Source organism: Rhagoletis zephyria, unplaced genomic scaffold, assembly GCF_001687245.7.
Source record: "Rhagoletis zephyria isolate East Lansing unplaced genomic scaffold, Rhagoletis_zephyria_1.1 Rzeph_scaffold_00224, whole genome shotgun sequence".
In the NCBI taxonomy this organism is placed as follows: domain Eukaryota; kingdom Metazoa; phylum Arthropoda; class Insecta; order Diptera; family Tephritidae; genus Rhagoletis; species Rhagoletis zephyria.
The window spans coordinates 91,282-109,595 of NW_016157308.1; the positions used below are offsets into that span (position 1 = coordinate 91,282).

The window sequence follows — 18,314 nt, forward strand, 5'->3', positions numbered from 1 at the left end:
TTATCGATATGTTAGCCTGTAGCCTGGCGTGCTGAATAAAGTAAAAATTTGGTGGTTTTAACAGCCAATCACTATGGAACAAAGTTGGTTACTGTTATTTAATACTTGAATCATTTTGCTTAAGTTTTTTTTTTTAATTCGAAAGATTTTTCATTTTTAATGGTTAGTTGGTGGTATTGTTGGCTTATGGTTCGATTCCCAATCTGAAGAAGGAATCCCTTTTTCTGTCGATGTCATCCGCCATTCTAAATATGACGTCATAAAATACATGTTTTATTTGCATGTCTGGTACAATTTTAACTCCATTTTCTCCATTCTCTCTCCACCATATATGTATATTTTACGATGTTACAACGGGCTGCTCTCTCCCAAGCGGGGCAATACTGGACCCATCTAACGCCATTAGTACCATTGTAACATGGTTTCTCTTGGAACCACTACTGTTATCCAAGAATGATCGTGACTGTTATCTGCTGTCGCGTTTCCTAGATGTCTTCGAACCCATTGAACTTGTCGATGAATCTATGTACTTACATATCGACACCTGAGTGGAAGATCGACCTATCTTAGAATTCAGTTCAAATACGCCATATCTCAGCTGAAAATACATTGAAAATGGGCTGAGATAAAGCGTTTTTTAATCGATATCTGAGATTGGGCGTTTTTCAATCAAACGCTGAAGTAGGGCGTTCTTGAAAAGTTTTCTCAGGTAAAGAGTTTTCGAACTGGCTGCCGAGATAGGTCGATCTTCCACTCGGGTATCGATATGGACTGGTATATTGGCGCTGCAGCATATAGAAATATTTAACTATACGATTCTATATAAAAAAAGTGTCTAGTAGTGTCTCATGATCAGTTACGGGCACTCAATAAGATATTGTAAGAATGTTTCTCTACTTTCTTCAAGATTACAACCACGTCCCTAAGAGTTGTTGGGTGGTGCCATATAGCAAATAAGTAGTTACATATTCCTCCACTTTGATAATGTCTCATCCCGACTTTTCGCATAAATAAACAAATATTAATATAGGTATTGAACATAGCTAAATAGATCTGAGCCATTTTTTTCTCGTTTTTTTTTGGGATAATTTTCAATGAGGGCAAAACTATTTATCCATGGATATGTATTAGATATATATTATTCCGACAGGGTAGGAGTACATATATCTTATTTTTGAATGAATTTGCTTGTTAAATTTGGTTTGGAGACAAGTCGATTTCGAATTGCCATTTTTCGTTAAAATTAGACAACGCATGGTAATAATTCGTTCCAAAATGCAGAATTTCGTACTCCCGCCTAGTGCCTTTTCAATATCCTACAGATGTCAACTGCGTACCGCATTAAATTTTCAGCCTCCATAGCTGCTGCCAAATTCAAATCAATTTTTTTTCTTCTTAATTCCCTACCAAAATCTTACGACAAAAAGCGGTATGAGGCAGCTGATAAGTTCGACGGTATCTTCTGATTCTAAGCGAATGTTGAGCTTAGGTAACAGCAGACTGAGATTGAAACTTTTCAGGCCGTCTTTGGAATACTATGGAATACCATGTCTTCAAAATTGTTCGTGACAATTTCTTTATATATACATATGTTTCGATCACTCAGGCTACCGCACCTTCTCCGTTTTCTTAATTCAATGCCTAACTTTTCAGCTAATTGTGTGGCATTTGGGAAAATTCCATGGAAGTGATATTCTAAATGGATTCTTCGATTGCTTAGCGTTCCTACCAAAATTATCACGATGGCTGAAGCCTTCGGATAGCCGATAGTTTCTTACTGCAAAATCACACTCAGTGGCTGCATTACTGATAAAATGTCACTGAAGCAGAAATCACCAAAACGAAATTCAAAGTTACATAGAGGAAAGTTCTGATTCATTCTGTCTAGTTCCTTTAGCAGAAAGCATGTTAGACTTATTCTCCTCAAGTCGACTGCTTTCGAGTTTTCATAGCATCTTATTTCTTAATTAATCTAGACCTTCGCTAGGGGTCGCAGGTGTCGATATATTTGAGAAATCCATATTTATGGTCCGATATGGTTCGTATTTGGAATGAATGTTACCTAAATGAAAAGGAATAGCTCCACAAAAAATTTTGCCCGATAGGTGGCACTGTGGTCGGTTTTTATTTTTTCTTTATTAACCAACAATGAAAGCTTGTCTTCGCAATTTTTTTTTATAACTTGTTTACTATTTCATTGCATATTTGTATGGTTGTCAAAAGCTTTACTTTACACTACTCACCTCCAAACTAGTAAATTTGCCATTGAAATATGAACACACATTTTAAACTCCAGCTCAGAATTCTATTGCAATTCCTTTTGCCAACCACTTTATTTTGCGAAATTTTTGATAGCAGCCACTTAACTATGGTGAGCCGCAACATTAACTCCAGCGCATTGGCCGCAAATAGACACCCTCGTCTAAAAATGCATTGGATAATTTCATTACAACAACTAAAGCGACTAAATTGGCTTTTAGTAAAAACGTAAACGTAAAACAGCAAAAGTGGGTTCAAAGCGACGAAGAGTGAGTGCTGAGTTGAAAAGTATGTAGTGTGGTAACAGAGTAAGTAAATGCGGTGCGTCCATCCCCAACGACGAAGGCCAAACAAGCAACTTGACGAGCAGCCACACACTTCAACTGGACTTATGTTTTGGGATGAGTAGAGGGAGAGCAGGAAGGCAAAATGTAATGCAAAATTTTATAAAGGAAATTTCAAAAATGCACAACGCACACGTTTTTGCACATGCAAATGCTTAAATTTATCTACATACCCTACAAGACATTGCTGAGCACTTTAGGCAAAAATTCTAACACATTTACAGTTTTGTTTTTGTAGTACGGCATAAATGAGTAGTTTGACTATTAGCACTGAGGACTTTCTGATGACAACATTGAGGGGAAAGTACTCAAATTTTTCCCATGGCCTGAACGAAAATGAGGACTTTGATAAGCACTTTTGTGATTAGGAGTAATGATAATATGAGTACTCATATGATACTCAGCTGTCTTGTAGGGTACATATGTACGTACGTATGTGCGTATGTATATGTAGATATGTACAGTATGTTTGTAATGCAACATTACAACGGGGCACGGGTGCAAAGGCAGCAAAAATTTCACAAAAACGGCAAAGTTAGTTGTAAGGTTATAATTACCCTTTCGTTGGGTCGTTTCGAACCTTCGACTGTCGCTTGGACGTTTGGTCGCCGCTTCGTCGCTTCGTCGCTCATTCGGAGTCCAACCGGACATTGCACATCGTGCAATCGTGCTCTCTACTCAGTGGGGCGCATCGCCACTATTAACAGCAACTTCTGTGTCTGGCTGTCTGGCTGTCTGGCTGGCTGGCTGACTGCCGGGCTCACATGTAAATACATATTCTGTTTTTAATATCGACCAAAAGGAATATGAAAATAGCGAAAAAATACAAAAATAAAACAGTTACATGTGTACCTAAAACATTTTGTTTGCTTGTACCAATGTCCTATAGTATGTATGTATGTATGTATGTAAGTACAAACGCAACATGCATATATTCATCTTTTTGTTGTTATTCGACCCTACTGCCCTCTTCAGTCGTGGTAGTCGTCGATGTTTAACTCTCCCTGTCAACAGCTTACCACCTCTGTTCGGTCTCTTCGATATCTGTTACCATCTGGGGTTTACAGGTGTAGATGCTGTTTTGTGACTTTTATTGCTAATACGAATGTTGTTAGCAATAATATGTTAACAATATTTTCACTTGTGTATGCACACGTGTTTACAAGGTAGCCCGAATTGTTTTTTTAAAATTAGATGCTGAGATTCAATGGGTTAATATTGAAAATTTAACTGAATTTCTGCTTGACCTATGGCCATTAGGCTATTGAATACTTACAGGTCTATTCTGCACGTTACCAAAGATTTTGTAACCGGAAAATATTATTACCAAAAAATGTTACCAGTTCTTGTCACCACGATTCTAGTTACGTTGGTAATGCAGTTAAAATTTTCAGCAATTCAGCTATGAAGAATTGTGGACATTCTGGCATTGCATATTTCACGGGGCAATACTTTGTTACCAGCTTATAAGATGGTCACAAAATTTAACGCTTACAAGAGTACACAGAACTCGAAATGGGGTTTAAAATATGACAGGAACTTAATTTACCGGTTACAAAACATTTATTACCAGCGCAGAATAGGCCTGTTAAGCTAAATTACAGTATGTATTCACTGAAAGCCTATTTTACATAGAGGATTTGCATGACACTACATCGGCCAGAAGGTGGCAGTAATTTTTCGTCAACTTTGAAACTTCATGCTTAGAATCTTCTAAAAGTTAGAACGCTAGATATCGATGGTGTAATAGTATGGTGATGTACTTTAGAAAATATTTATAATAGCATTTGATGTGTGTCTATAAATGATTTTTGTCCCCCAAATCAATTTCTCGTTTCCTTTCATTTATAGGACATTGTCTTTGGCAGCAAATGAAACTAGATTTTGTACTGTCCTTTGTATCTTTTTCTCAGCCTAAAATAATATTTAAAACTAAGTTTATGACAAAATTAGTGTGAAATAGTAAATCTAATTTCTTATAATCTAATATGTAAAATATGTATCTATTTATATTCTGCTATATTTATTAACTCAAAACTGCAATATTCCATGAACAAACACAAAACCCTGCATACATCCCATGAACATTTGTATTTACAAAACTTTGCATATTTTCATGCCACATTTTTTGTATCTCTACTGTATGTATATGTATATACATATGTATGTAGCTGTACTGCATATTTATAACATAATAACCTCAAATACATATAGATTGCATTTTGAAAACTCGGTCAATACATTACTTTTTTCTCTTTTCTCTTTTTTAATTGCAGATGCTTATCGATCAAGCCACCTGAGAGGTAAAAACATAAACATATCCCTTCCTTACTATGCAAAAAAAAAAAAACTGAAGAAAACAAACAAAAGAAAAAATTCCAATACCAAATTATTAGCCAATGCGCAAAAATAATTGCAATAAATGCAACAACAAAGAGTAACGAGAAAAAAATAAACAAAATGTGACTGCACTTGAGCGTTTTTAGAGCGAGGAAAAATGAAAATTACATAACAAAATAAGCAACTAATTAGAAAATAACTGTAGAATATGAATGAACAACGGAACAAAAAACGTTGATAATGAATGATAAGGTTTACAACGAAGCTACGACGGCAACAGGGTAGGAGAGTGCGAAAAAAATGCGGGGAAGGGCGCATAACTGTCAATACTGTTTTTTCTGTTTTTTTTTGTTGTTTTTGTAATAAACATGATTATCGTGTCAAGAATATGGAATTTCCAGCAAAAATATTTGGGTGAATGCTGCGCATTTTTAATTTAAAATTGTGCAAAATATTTGAAGGTTTTTTTTTTTTGCTTTTCAGCTGCAACGGAAGTGCAAGGAAGGCTGTAATAAATAGAGCGGAAAATGTATGCTTGTATGTGTGTGCGAAAAGTGCTTTGTACGTGTGTGTGCGAGATGAAAAAATAATTGGATTAGTCGAAGAAATTACAAAGATTTGAAATCTTTATTAAAAAAATGCATTAAAATCTATTTCATTTTTTTTTTGAACTTAGTTGTTAAAATTTTCTGAGAAATTCAAATTTAATTAGAATTGAAATGCTGTATAATATTTATACAAATTTATAAGAAGAATTATCAAACTGCCCAGTCAATAACACAGCGCCCAAAACAATTTTCGCTTTTTAAAGCTTTCCATAGACTATCCATGGAAGCTTGCATTCATGTCTTGATCAAAAAAAGGCCCTCAAAAAAAAAAAAACAATATGAGTTAATGTTAACCAGTGACGATCACAGAGAGATATCTCTTCGAGGTCGTGGCTGCTTAAAAGAGTTGTTCATGTGCGCAGCGATCAGAGAGAGCTTTTACTTTGAGCTCGTCCATGCAACAAAGTAATTAACAGAGAATGCTTAACCCTTTGCACGCCTATACAAAACTATAAGAAAGCTTAAAAAAGCAGAGCGAGTATTTGACGCACGTGGTCAGGCAATACACTAAGCTCAGGTTTACGGCTGTGCGCACCACTGTGCATGAAAAACCCCGTTTTTAATACGATAGTTTTGATGAAAAGAGCATTTATATCAGTGAAGATAAGAGGAAAGCTTTTAATCTCTATGCAACAACTTCTCCAGCGATATATGTGTTGGTCGTGACTGATATATGTACTTATGTATAACAGCAGCGGCCACATAGAGCTTTTGCCCTATGCGTGCTCATATAAAATTTGCAGAAAGCTTTGAAAAGCTTAGTACGCGAGATTTGTTTTAGCCGTTACCGCTGTATAACGTCAAAACTTTACTTTCTTTAAGAGCTTTTTAAAGCTTCCTAAGCATTTTTGCACACCGGGTAAATGCTCTGGCAATATATATGTCACAATGATGTTCAAAACGTAGCTATGGGAAGACATTTTTTTCGATCCTCTGTAGGTTTCATATCAGTGACGGTAACAGGGAGCTTTTACTCTATTTGCGTTCCCATAAAACTGTTGGAAAGCTTAAAAGAATTTCCTCGGCTGGATATGTTTTGTTCTTGACTGATGTTGAATTTTCGATTATAAATCATATTGTTAAATCGGGAAAAAAATGTTAACAAATTTTGAGAAAAAGGCAAAATTCTCACCCTAAAAATTTTCCTAGATTAGGGTTTCAGATCGAACAACAGTTCATAGCCGAGATGTACTTACATGCTAAATATAGACTTTTTTGTGGATTAAAAAATTAATATTGAAATTAATGGTACACTGCTGAAGCTCCATATCTTAAACATATTTTTTTTTATAAAAATTCCATTCATTCCACTGCTGAAAGCATTCATATCCACTTCATACAAACATAAATACATGAATACATAATAATCACTCTAAAACACTCTTGCGCAAGTCATTTTTTTATACATGTTTATAATTTGTTATTGTATTTCAAAATCATACCAAAAACATTAAAGAAAGTTTGTCTTCAAAATCATTTCCAATCCAAATCCACATCCTTCCCGTTTCTACCTTTCAGCAACCTCAAGTGGCTGTTGGTTAGCATTTTTTTTTAGATTTTTAATTTTCACATTTTATTGACTTTATTTTCATAGCATAATCTAATTTAGTTACTTTTACTTACGTCTTTACTTATACCCGGTTCTCTGAAAGTTTTGGCCGCCGCAAAAAAAGGGCTGCCGTTCACATGTGCCTGACCCAAATTGAGGTTGACAACGAATAGTAACTGTCAAATCGCTGTCAACTTTACAATGCCCTACAAACGTTTGCTTGTCCGCCTACGGCAGACTTCTAGGCGAGCATAGAAGTACAGATATGCATACTTATGTGCATTAGGGTGGGAAAATTCGTATGGAGGAAAAAATAGTAGCTATAACTTCTACCAAAATGTAAATTGTTTTTATTTTCGACAAAAATTTTCATTATAAACGGCCTCAAGCTCAATAAAGTTTTTGAATATAATTTTTGTAAGGCCATAAATAACAAACACAAATTTTTTAAATGTAGATTAAAGTAAACAAATTACAACTGACAAATGGATTTATTAAAGTAAATAAGCTTGCATAAAATAACTTAAGATTTTTGAAAAAAAACTTGACGAAAGAAAGATTTTTAAAGTAAAAAAAAATTATTTGAATGCAAAACATAATTTTTTAATAAAATGTTGAAATAAACGCATTTAATTTTTTAAAATTTTTTATAAAACACTTCAATAAAACATTTATTTATTTATTTCATATTTGGAAAAAAAAATTAAAAAATTTTTTAAATTAATTTTTCCCCACTTGACACATTTTTGATATCAAAATTTAACACATTTTTTAATTGATATATTTATTACTTTAATAAAACATTTTATTAAAAAAAATATCTTTTTTCCAATTCAACGGACCTGCTCAGCGTCTTAAAAAAGTAAAATTTTTTGTTCTTTTTTCAATTGAAAAACTAAATTTTTTAAATAAACTTTTTCCCCCATTTGACACATTTTTGATATAAAAATTTTTCACATTTATTTTTTCAAATTAATATATTTATTACTTCATTGAAATAATTATTTTTGTTATATCCAGCATCTTCAAACAAAATTTAATTATGCCTTTGTAAAAATTCGACCCACACTAATATGCGCAAGTGTGTGCGTGATTTTCGCCAATCTTCTGTGCGGCCATTTGCGTCAAACCATGACAGTTAAACCACAAAACGCGCCGCTGTTTTTTTCCGCTCCTCTCCACCTCCAGCTGTCACTGCCCTTCTCTCAGCCTTTGTCTCCTCATAAAGTCATACAAATTTTGTTTATACATAGTTTTGGCCTTTTTCCTCATGAGCTTCAGCAAATTGCAAATGAAATCTGAAATCTCAATCGATTCAACAATCTTTTCCTTAGACCTATTCTCCATTGTTGTTTGTCCATCAGTTATTGCATGCTGTTTTTGTATTCATATTCACTATTGGCAATGATCGGCAATGACAGTTCTGGCTGGCTAGTCCCGAAACGATCGCAGCAGGTTGTGTGGGTTGCTCAGTACAGACGGGCAATGGCGTGTTGCCAGCCTAACCGCGATGTCTTTTAAATTCTTGTGGTCTCTGATCTCTGCTTATTGAGTTGCGACAGCTTCTTGTGCTGCCAGACAAAGCGGCGTTTACTCGAGTTCGAAACTGCATGGAACCCAGTGCTGATGTGGGTTGATGCTGTAAGAGTAGTAACAGCGAGGGTAGAGGGTAAACCACAGAAAAATAGTTGTAAATTGCATGCGACAAATTGTGTTGACTGAGATAACTCAATGAAGAGTTTTGTTGATAGCATCTCAATTGACGGAGGTGGAAGTGGCTTAAGGAAACTTCAAATGAAAAAATTTTTACTGCATTTTAAAAGAGTACAATCTACGGAATGATTGATGAAAAATAATATACTCGTAATATAATTGGCCCCAAAAAATACGTAAAAATTGGAAGGAAAGCAAAAGGGGAAAAAAAAACTTTGAAAATGAATTCCAGTAGATTCTTGAAAGTCACTACTAAAACAAGAATAGCCATAAATTTTCAAAAACGTTTGAAACGAGTCCGAAAAATTACAAGAAGGCTACTTTGGCCACAAATAAATAGATAAGAAAAAGGTGAGAGAGTTGCTCAGCCTCGCACGAGAGGATATTGCAAGGGGCATGGCTTGTGTTACCGGTCATTGGCTATTTGGCAGGCACTCTTCGAGTATAGGAATATTCTCCCACGAATATTGTAGAAGTTGCAGGAATGAGGAAGAGGAAGAGGAAGAAACAGTAGAGCCCTTCTTTTGTAGCTGCCCAGCTCTGGCCAAGAGGAGAGCACGTTTTTTAGGTAGGCCCGAAGATTAGTCACAAAGGTTTATTGTGTTCTGCTGTGTTACCACAATGGATCTTTAAAAGGTCTAAGTGAGTTGGTAATTTGAATCGACTGCCACATGAACCCAATTTAACTTTTGATGGAGTATACTTTGATTAATACAACCACCTACATAATTTTGTAGGACTCCAGAATAAAATAATTCAAGATTGTAAGATTTAGAAAAGAAAAGTTTCGTTTTTCATAAAAAGTCTGTTCAAGAATATATTCAATTAATTTTTAGACAAAACGACACGGTTATGAACTGCAAAAGATCTGTGAGGCGTGCGTACATACATATGATGGATGTTTAGGAGTTAAAATGGTTAAGAAGTGCTTTACTGAATACCAGTGTTGCCAACTTTTGAATTTCAAAAAGCACCAAACCTTGGAAATTTGAGCGTTTTACCGCACTAAAAGCACACAATTTTTTTTAATCAAAGGATACTTTCTTTTATAACAGTTTGTAGTAAACAAAAGTAAAAAAATAAACAATATTTACATGTTTAAATAAATACACATTCATGCTTACGAAGTAATACCGAAGTACTGCACATTAAAACTGGTACATCTGGAGAAAAAACAATCGAATCGCAACAAACGAAATGGAATTTTGAAGGGGAAGAGTAATACTTAATGATACCCTAAGTAGAAATGAGCGAAAAAATTTGTTGTTTTATAATAAACCGTGTTTTTACACTTAGAGGTTAGGATATCTCAAAATTCTGACGTGGTAGAGAAATTCTGCAGCCAGATTTGGATTCAGCACCGAAAAATCTAAAAACCGATGAACTCAGGTGGCAAAAAAAGTTAAAATTTTTCGGACTGTGTAATCAATCAATAATCAAGAAAATAAAAAGTAAACACTTAACTTATCTGCGTGCTAGCATTTTCAACGCGAATACAATTTAACAAGAACGCAAGAACGTGGGTTTGCAACTTCATCTTTTTATCAATCATGGTTTGCATTTTATAGCATTTAAATTTGTAGATTCTTGTAAATTCAGAAATTTAGTGCAGAAAAAAGCACTAAAAAGGGCACTAGGCACTAGACCATTTTTTTGGCGTTTTAATTTTCAAAAAGCACTAAAGCTTAAAGCACCAAGTTGGCAACTATGCTGAATACCGTAGTGGCCCTACCAGCTCAAGTAACGCATAACGTTCAGTTCGCCCAAAATAGGTCGAGACGCCAGAAATCGCCATTCTAATCCATAGTATGCGGATTGGCCGATGCTAAGCGAGTACATCACATTTCACTTGAAAATTAGGGCGATAGGTGTCATTATTGCACACGCTGGACCAAAAGTGCAACCGTGGGACTACTTCAAAGGAGTGCCCGGTCCGGGCTAAGGCTGCCCCAACAGAGTCATGGCGAACGTTTTTTTGGTATGCACGCCATCGCTTATTTCAGAAATGTTAAAACGATTAGCGGTGAATATTATTTAGCCCCCTTGGACAGATGTGCCATTTATTTTAAGTAAAATACGACCGCATGTCGCAATATAAAAGGGCTATTCCATCAAGAACACCGCAATCACTATGTGAAAATTGCATGACCGAGGTTACAAATTACCCGCTAATAAGCATATTCGCCAGATTTAGCCTGCTAGGGCTATTTTATATTTCGAGGGAAATGGCGGGTAGACAAGAGTTGTAAATGAAAAGGTCAGCACTGAAATAAACGTCCGTGTAGAGAACCTTGAGAAAACCCATTATTTGGAAGTGATAAAAAAAAATTGAGAAAGGCTGAACTATTTAAACCTTCATCATTCAGAACACCTTTTATTAATAAAATTTATTAAACTGCCCTAGTATGGAATATATACTTATGTTCAATAAAAGTTTATTTGTAACAAAAAAAAAAAAAACATAATCTTTAATACAAAGTTTTATTCCAAATTAAAAATAAAAAGTAAAAATTATCGACTTTTCTTGCTCAAAAATTTGTATTAAATGCAAAAAGTTTTTCTTTTTACAATCCTTTTTTACATTGCAAATGTTTTGGGTTAAAGAGTTTCAAAGAAGGACTATTTCAAGTCCCGACCTCTTCAATTTCTCTTAAATGTATTCAATACTATAATTTTCTGCATTCTCTAATTCTTCTCCATCCAAATTCAAATTCTTCTAAGCCACTATTATTTTTGTATTTGCATATGCTCGCTGTTATTGGTTAGATTCCAGATGGACCCATGATGTTAAAATTTTAGCACACATCTTTGTTTTCTATTACAAAGCTATGAAAAAGCATCTGGGAAGTGCAGAATAGAAGCGTATTTGAACGAAAAAGCCGCCAAACACATACATATCTATGTAAAGTAAATAAGCCCTCCGTTGCATTCCTTTTTCTATAGATAGTTCCTTACCAGTTCTAAATCCGTCACCTTAGATAAAGATTTCTAATGAAAAAAGTGAAATAAAATAGTTTTTTAAAAGTACCACATTTCGCCGATTTTGGACTGGTGGGGATTCATTTACTATCGGAATGGTTCGTTTTTGGCGATAAAGAACTAGTACGGAACCAGAACTCTGATTCACTAGTACGCGGTTTCACTAGTTCGCGGCTTCCCTGCAGGGCATGCATGCTTGAATGTATGTACATACATACATATGTGGCAGCCACCACAGCACCGACGCCTTCAATTAATTCTGCTGCATTACCGTGGCAACTTAATTTAATTTAGCGTGCTAATACCTCATTTAGTTTAAATTCAAGAAAAAAGTATCAAAGTTGAATTCAAAATACGTAAGTATTATGTACATTGTACATACATACATACATACATAAGTATGTAGTTAGTTTGAAAAAAGTATCTAAGATGATTGGCAGCAACAAAAAGGTGAGCGTGCAACAATTAGACGCAGCAAGTGAGCTGTCAATAGACAAACTTACTGAGCCGAATACTAGTAGTGAATTTATATTGTAATAGAAGCACATATGTTTACCCGTGTATAGATGTACAACATTAGGACAGGTCGGAATTCGACTTAAGGAGAAATAATATGTAGAAATTGTCAGAATAGCATTTAATCCAAGAATTTACTATTATTAACCCACATTTATGATATTTCGTCGTCCCTCTTTCTATTGGACACTTTGATGTTTTCCAACCAGGGAGGAGAAATTTGGAACTTAAACAACTACTATATTTCTTTTCTCTGATCTGATATGAAACGGCTGATAAAAAAAATGGCAAATTTCGATCCTAGCTTGTCTAAAAGAAAAATACTTCTGTACTAGCTTAGATTTAAATTAATCAATGATTTTAATTGTGAAGAAAATGAACTTATCATCGCTTTCCGAACATTTTATTTTTATGACTAAGGTCGGCTGCCTTTCAATCATTTGCAAAAAATTTGTTTACTTAAATATGCTATTCCCTTTTAACGACCCACCCTAATGTGCCTTCATCTAGTATGTGTTTTTGAATACTGCCCGAATGCCAGTACGAGTAGTAAGTATGTATATCTGCTTCCAGTTAGTCGCCCACAAATTCAACAAAATTGTCTGGGAATCAGCTGAAAACTCCAGCTACATAATTTTTCTGGCTCTAGGCGCCAATGATGTGTTGCACTGCTGCGGCCGTTGCTGCCACTACTTTACGTAAAAATCATAGAAATTTTAATTATTTTGTATTTTTTTCGAATACTCTTGCATTTTTCTATGTGCAATGGCCTTTATAAAGCTGTATTGTTATTAATACAGTTTTCTTGAATTATTTATTTCGCTGCCACTATCTACTCAATTGCAAGTAGTACATAAATACCTGCTGGTAATGCAATATAGCGCGCTGCGTCCGATTACGCTTCACACTTAATTAAACCTCATTTAAACAAGCAAAATCACACCTCAGCCCCTTTTTGTGAGCTTCCAACGATTAATTTTTGTATTTTTTTTTTTTTTTTTGTTCAATACAAAGTTGCAATTTTTTTTTTGTACGTCTATAAGAATTGTGTAAACTAATTTGAGCTGTAAAAAAAAAATCGTGTCTAAAACAAACGGCTTTGGAGTTAATTAGACTACAGCTAATAGACATTACTACTAACACAGTGCACTGCAATACAGTAGCCAACATTATTAATGCACTTGAGGGCTTCAGGTATTCGTATTTATTAATCGCATTGCTTGAAAACGAAATGTATGCGGCCACGCAGGCGCCAATGCGCATTCCAATTTTGCTTGATTGCCTGCCACTGGCGCCTCATTGCTTTCATTTTTACTACTCGTATAATAATTTAAGCAATTGTGTGTTTGTTACCTTCTGCATTTGCAAAATGCTACAATGTTAACGTAAACGTACAAGACTTTACAGGGCGTCGAAAGCCACCTCAGGATTATTAGGGTCATTCTTGAAAGTACAGCTGGTGCTTGTTTGCTTAGTATCCTGGCCGGTATTATTGCCAAATTTTTTAGGCATACTAAAATGGCTGTGCTTGGGAATAGATCCGGTTTCAATAATCTAGGACGGACTTTGGAGGGTGTTCATATTTCTGACAAGGAAGTATCGAATGCCTAACTCGAAATCCGTCGACTCTTCCGATATGACCATTTAATACTTCTTCGGGAGGGGTTAGAGCTCTAGGCGCTACTACGTTCTTTACTGTCAGTTGTCATGCTTCACTGTTCCATGAAGTTCGTTTCTATATCGAATATCATCCGTATCTAGCTTTTTAAGTACTGTTGGTAATTCGATTTATGAACCAGATTACAGGGTTTTCACCAATATGCAGCATTAATGAAAATGAGAGTTTCATCATTCCCACGATAAGCGGTTCTACGTACCGGAATGATACCGGTTTTACCCGACCAAGGGGTGTTGTTTCGGCGCTCTAAACCCGTGTCGGTCGGGGAAATCCATCAAACGCTGTTCTGGGGCTAAGTCTGCGCCGTATATTTCTGCTCAGGGCTGGCATAGAGTCAAATCCAGCGCCAGAAATATACACCCTGCTGCGTATGCCACAGACGAATGCATGTAAAATCCACCTCGGTCAGGTGTATCAGTTGCGACGAGTGGAGTCATCTCCGCAACTGATCGGGCTTAAGAACGCACCGGAAGTGAACTACGTCGTTTGTGGCCCCATGCTGTGCTAACCGAACCGTCATGATTCATAAATAAGCTCTGGACCCAACTGCATACCGACCGGCCTTCAACGGCATTCACAGCGCCGTTTGGGGCACACAGCTACCCGACGTGGACGGGAGAGAACTTTGTCTGGCAGTGCCCACCGTGCGGAAAGTCGCCACATGACTTACAAAACCCCGCCCAGCTAACGCCCTTGTCCCTGTGGACAGATTCTGTGAAAGTTGCGCGCTTCTTGGGCCTCCCTTTAGCTGAGTCAGACGATAACGTTGAAGTATGAACCGACCCGAGCGGGGCTTAGTAGCCGCTACAACAACAATATACGGGTTTCATTTTATTCCAGGTATCTTGATTCTTCAATCCTAGGCGTGAATCTAACTCCCTGTGCTCTTTATTCACCCATGCGTCAGTTCTGGGGCCAGTTAATTTTGCAACCTAATTTCTGTTGTAATATTTTCTGTGGCAAGCTTCACTTCTGCTGTGCTAGATTTTCTATTTTTGCCGATTTCCTGCGCCTAGAAGTCAAGTGGAATCTCCCATATATGAAGATTGCTACATCCAACAAAAATATTCTGTATGCAGAGAATATATCTATATGTTGGAGCAATACCTTGAGTATGTGAAGATCGTTTAAATGTCTCAAACCAGTCTTTCGCTCCCTACAGGAGTATTTAAATACGAGTATCCCACTACTCATGCCTCATGGTACTCGTCTGAAGCTCTGCTTCTATCCGTTAATGTTTGTCCAGCCATTTTTAAACCCTAATTAAGATGCTCGTATAAGTATAGCCGAAAATCTACCAGTATCCTAAACATGCTGTAGAACAATCTCATTATGCTCCTTCTCGTCGCTAGTTCAACATTGTATACGCTTTTACGACTGCTAATGAAAATGACTTCCGTTTTGAGAGTAGCAAGTTTGGAAGACCTTGCTCATAGCCGTTCTGGTGCTGCTTTAAAATATATTTCTCTTATCGCTACTACCTCTGTCATCATTGTAAGCCAGCCTTTACCTTTATTATTCACATTTCGGGTGACAAACACTTTCATTTAGACTCTTGATAGTCTGTGTTTGACGCAATGTCGATTGCGCAAACTTCGGTTGAGATAAAAATAAACTCAAAGACTTAGAGGCAGGCAACCTTTCTGCAGAGCTACTTATTACCCTATTCTGGACTTAAACGAAGATTTTGTAACCTAACATTTTTTACTGTTTACAAAATTTTTGTTTCCAGCGCAGAATAGACCTGTTAGTCGCCGAAAGAAGACCCAAAGGTCACATTTGAGAACTAGTTCTCAACAACATAGATACGCATTTAGAGCACACTATGTCGTTAGCCTAAAGAATACTCGTTTTTCTTCAATCAATACCCAATAAAAGGCAGTAAGGCAGTTGTAAGTCTACGTGTTTTTAGCTGGAATCGCCCCCAAGTGCAATTTGACACAAAGGGTGCCTTCTCTGTCACTTTGTCCAGCACAAGAAAAAATTCCCATGAATTCTGCAAAGACAAACCCCGAAGAAAAAATGATTGCAACACAAGGAATAACAATTAGAATTACATTAAGAATGTAAGTGCCTTGCTTAAGCTGCCAATTCGTTGAAAAGCTAAAGACCACACAAAAGCAAAGGCGGACAGTTGTACTTACGTATTTAGTAAAGCGCAACAATTCATTCCGTGAAATAACTCCAACTTGGCTTGGCACACGAGGAGGCAAAAAGAAATTTGAGCTGAGACTTTTGAAGTTAAACACTTCATACTTGTATGGAATGGCTGTTAAGTTGTTGGTGTGGAAAATCAGGGTGTCATGGCCGAACTTGTGGGGTTAGTTACCGATGAAGCTCTGTCACTAATATGGTTACTTACAACTGTTGCAAGGCTACTTAATTGAATGCCGAGTGGCCAAATTCACAAAAGTTGCAAGACGAAACGACATCAAAGTAATTGTTGGCTATTAAACAGGTCTGAACTACAAGGCAACAATTGATTAAAGAGTTAAAGTCTGTAGGTGAAAATAAAAGTCGTATGAATGTATGTATGCACATATGTATGTATGTATGTATGTAAATGTGTAGAACAGTTGCAGGTAAACTGGACTCAAATTCGAAGCAATTGGCATTGCGTTTGGCACTCGTGCCAGCTGTCAAGAATAGCAACCTTTTCCAATATTTTTATTTATGTTTGTATGTACATTAGGGTGAGTCATGCAAATATTTGTAAATACGAAATACTTTTCTTCGAGCTGCTTGCTCCAATACTCATACGAATAGGTCGGAGAAGCCCCTCAAAGCTCACCTTCCTCTAAGCCGCGAGCCAAGACTCCACACTGGCTCATTGCCGGATCTCGCACATGGGCAGCTCACGTTGCATCCATTTACCTTTTTTGCCCGGATCCAAGAAAAAAAATTAATATAGTCGGGCAATTTTAACTGCGTAGCCAGAGTGCTCATACATATACCCCTTTACACGTAAAAAAATACAATCCAGAAAGTTAAAAGACACTTCTAAAAGATTTTAAGACCGGGTCCAGCTGTTTTAAGCATGGTAACATATGTCCAGAGTACCCTAAAATTATAGACGGAACACTTCTGGATCCTGCTCAGCGGAGATAGCGAGCTCCCAATAGAGAGGAGATCGAACTTCCATTCCATCGATGCGATACAGGTTGGCAGGTTGGTGGCAATGGAAGAAGAGGAAGGATTCCATATCGTTGGAAAGAACAGATTATGAAGGTCGCCTAATAGTTTTAATTGACGCCAGTTAATAAGAAAAAGGAACGATTTTCCGGCTATATTCAATTCGATCGAAATCGCTTAAGCGATAATAGAGAAATTTTGCTAAATTGTGTGGCACCACCCATTAAAAAGTCTTTGGAACCGCTAAATCCAGTTGTAAGTAGCAAAATGTCCTCTCTTAAATGACATATGTATAAGACTTTTTTTTTATCGCAGAAACAGAAATAAATTCACGTGCAAATAAATGCTTCAACCTATCCAAAATATGTTTTGGGCCCCAAGTCCACATTTTGAGGATCAATTCAAAATTCTGAGTATGCAGATTTTTTTTCTGCTTGACTGGACCTACAATTTTAGCTTTGTCTCGCGGAAAGTATATTTTAACTGTCATACAGTTTTATCTCTTTAATATTTGCTCCGACGTCTATTTGTTCTTTTAAATGGACACAATAAACCTAAAATTTCAATGGAATCCTAAGCAGCAGGAAATATTGCCAAGGCGGTCAGCAGATTTTATAATAACCATATATCTACACAATAGTAGGGGGTCTATGATTTAATTGAAAAAAAAATAGGTAATACTATATCAGAATAAACGTCCAATTAAGTGTTTTTAATATTTGAAAGATTTTATTGGTTGCAATCGTAACTACATAGTTAAGTGCCAGTAGCAGGCAATAATGAAATTCCAATTGGATATTAAATCAATCCAAGCGGTTTAGGTGCCAGCAGGCGAATGACGCCAAAAGTTTAAGCGAATTTTTGCAAACTTAATTTAATAATTTGCAGCAACAACAAATACATATTTATGCATGTAACTGTAAGACATTTATGCACTCATAAACATATTTATGTTTATAGGTTGCTTTTTTATGTAGTTTTCGCAAAACACCTGCAATGCTGTAATTTATGTTTGCGTCATACCGGGCACGCCTATTTATGTAGCTCCTGAGGTGAATATATATATGTATGTATGCACATTAGGGTGGCCCATTTTTTAACAGAATTGAAAAATGTCGAAATTTTAGTAGACAATAAAGACAAGAATTTTTTTAACAGAATACAATGTTAGTCTAGGAGGAGCTCAATAGACGAGA

At 36.1% G+C, this 18,314-nt stretch overlaps 1 protein-coding gene across 12 annotated transcripts in view; it reads left to right on the plus strand.

Annotated features, from left to right (window-relative positions):
* Positions 1–18,314, plus strand: part of dac (dachshund family transcription factor) — a 72,312-nt gene that overhangs the window by 18,186 nt on the left and 35,812 nt on the right. For 9 of the 12 annotated variants that reach the window (XM_017609440.1, XM_017609439.1, XM_017609441.1 and 6 more), the window contains one exon: positions 4,880–4,906. The exons of the other annotated variants lie outside the window; for them this stretch is intronic. In XM_017609440.1, coding sequence (XP_017464929.1) covers positions 4,880–4,906 — 27 coding nt within the window. The remainder of the gene's footprint in view (positions 1–4,879; positions 4,907–18,314) is intronic. 12 annotated transcript variants of the gene reach the window in all.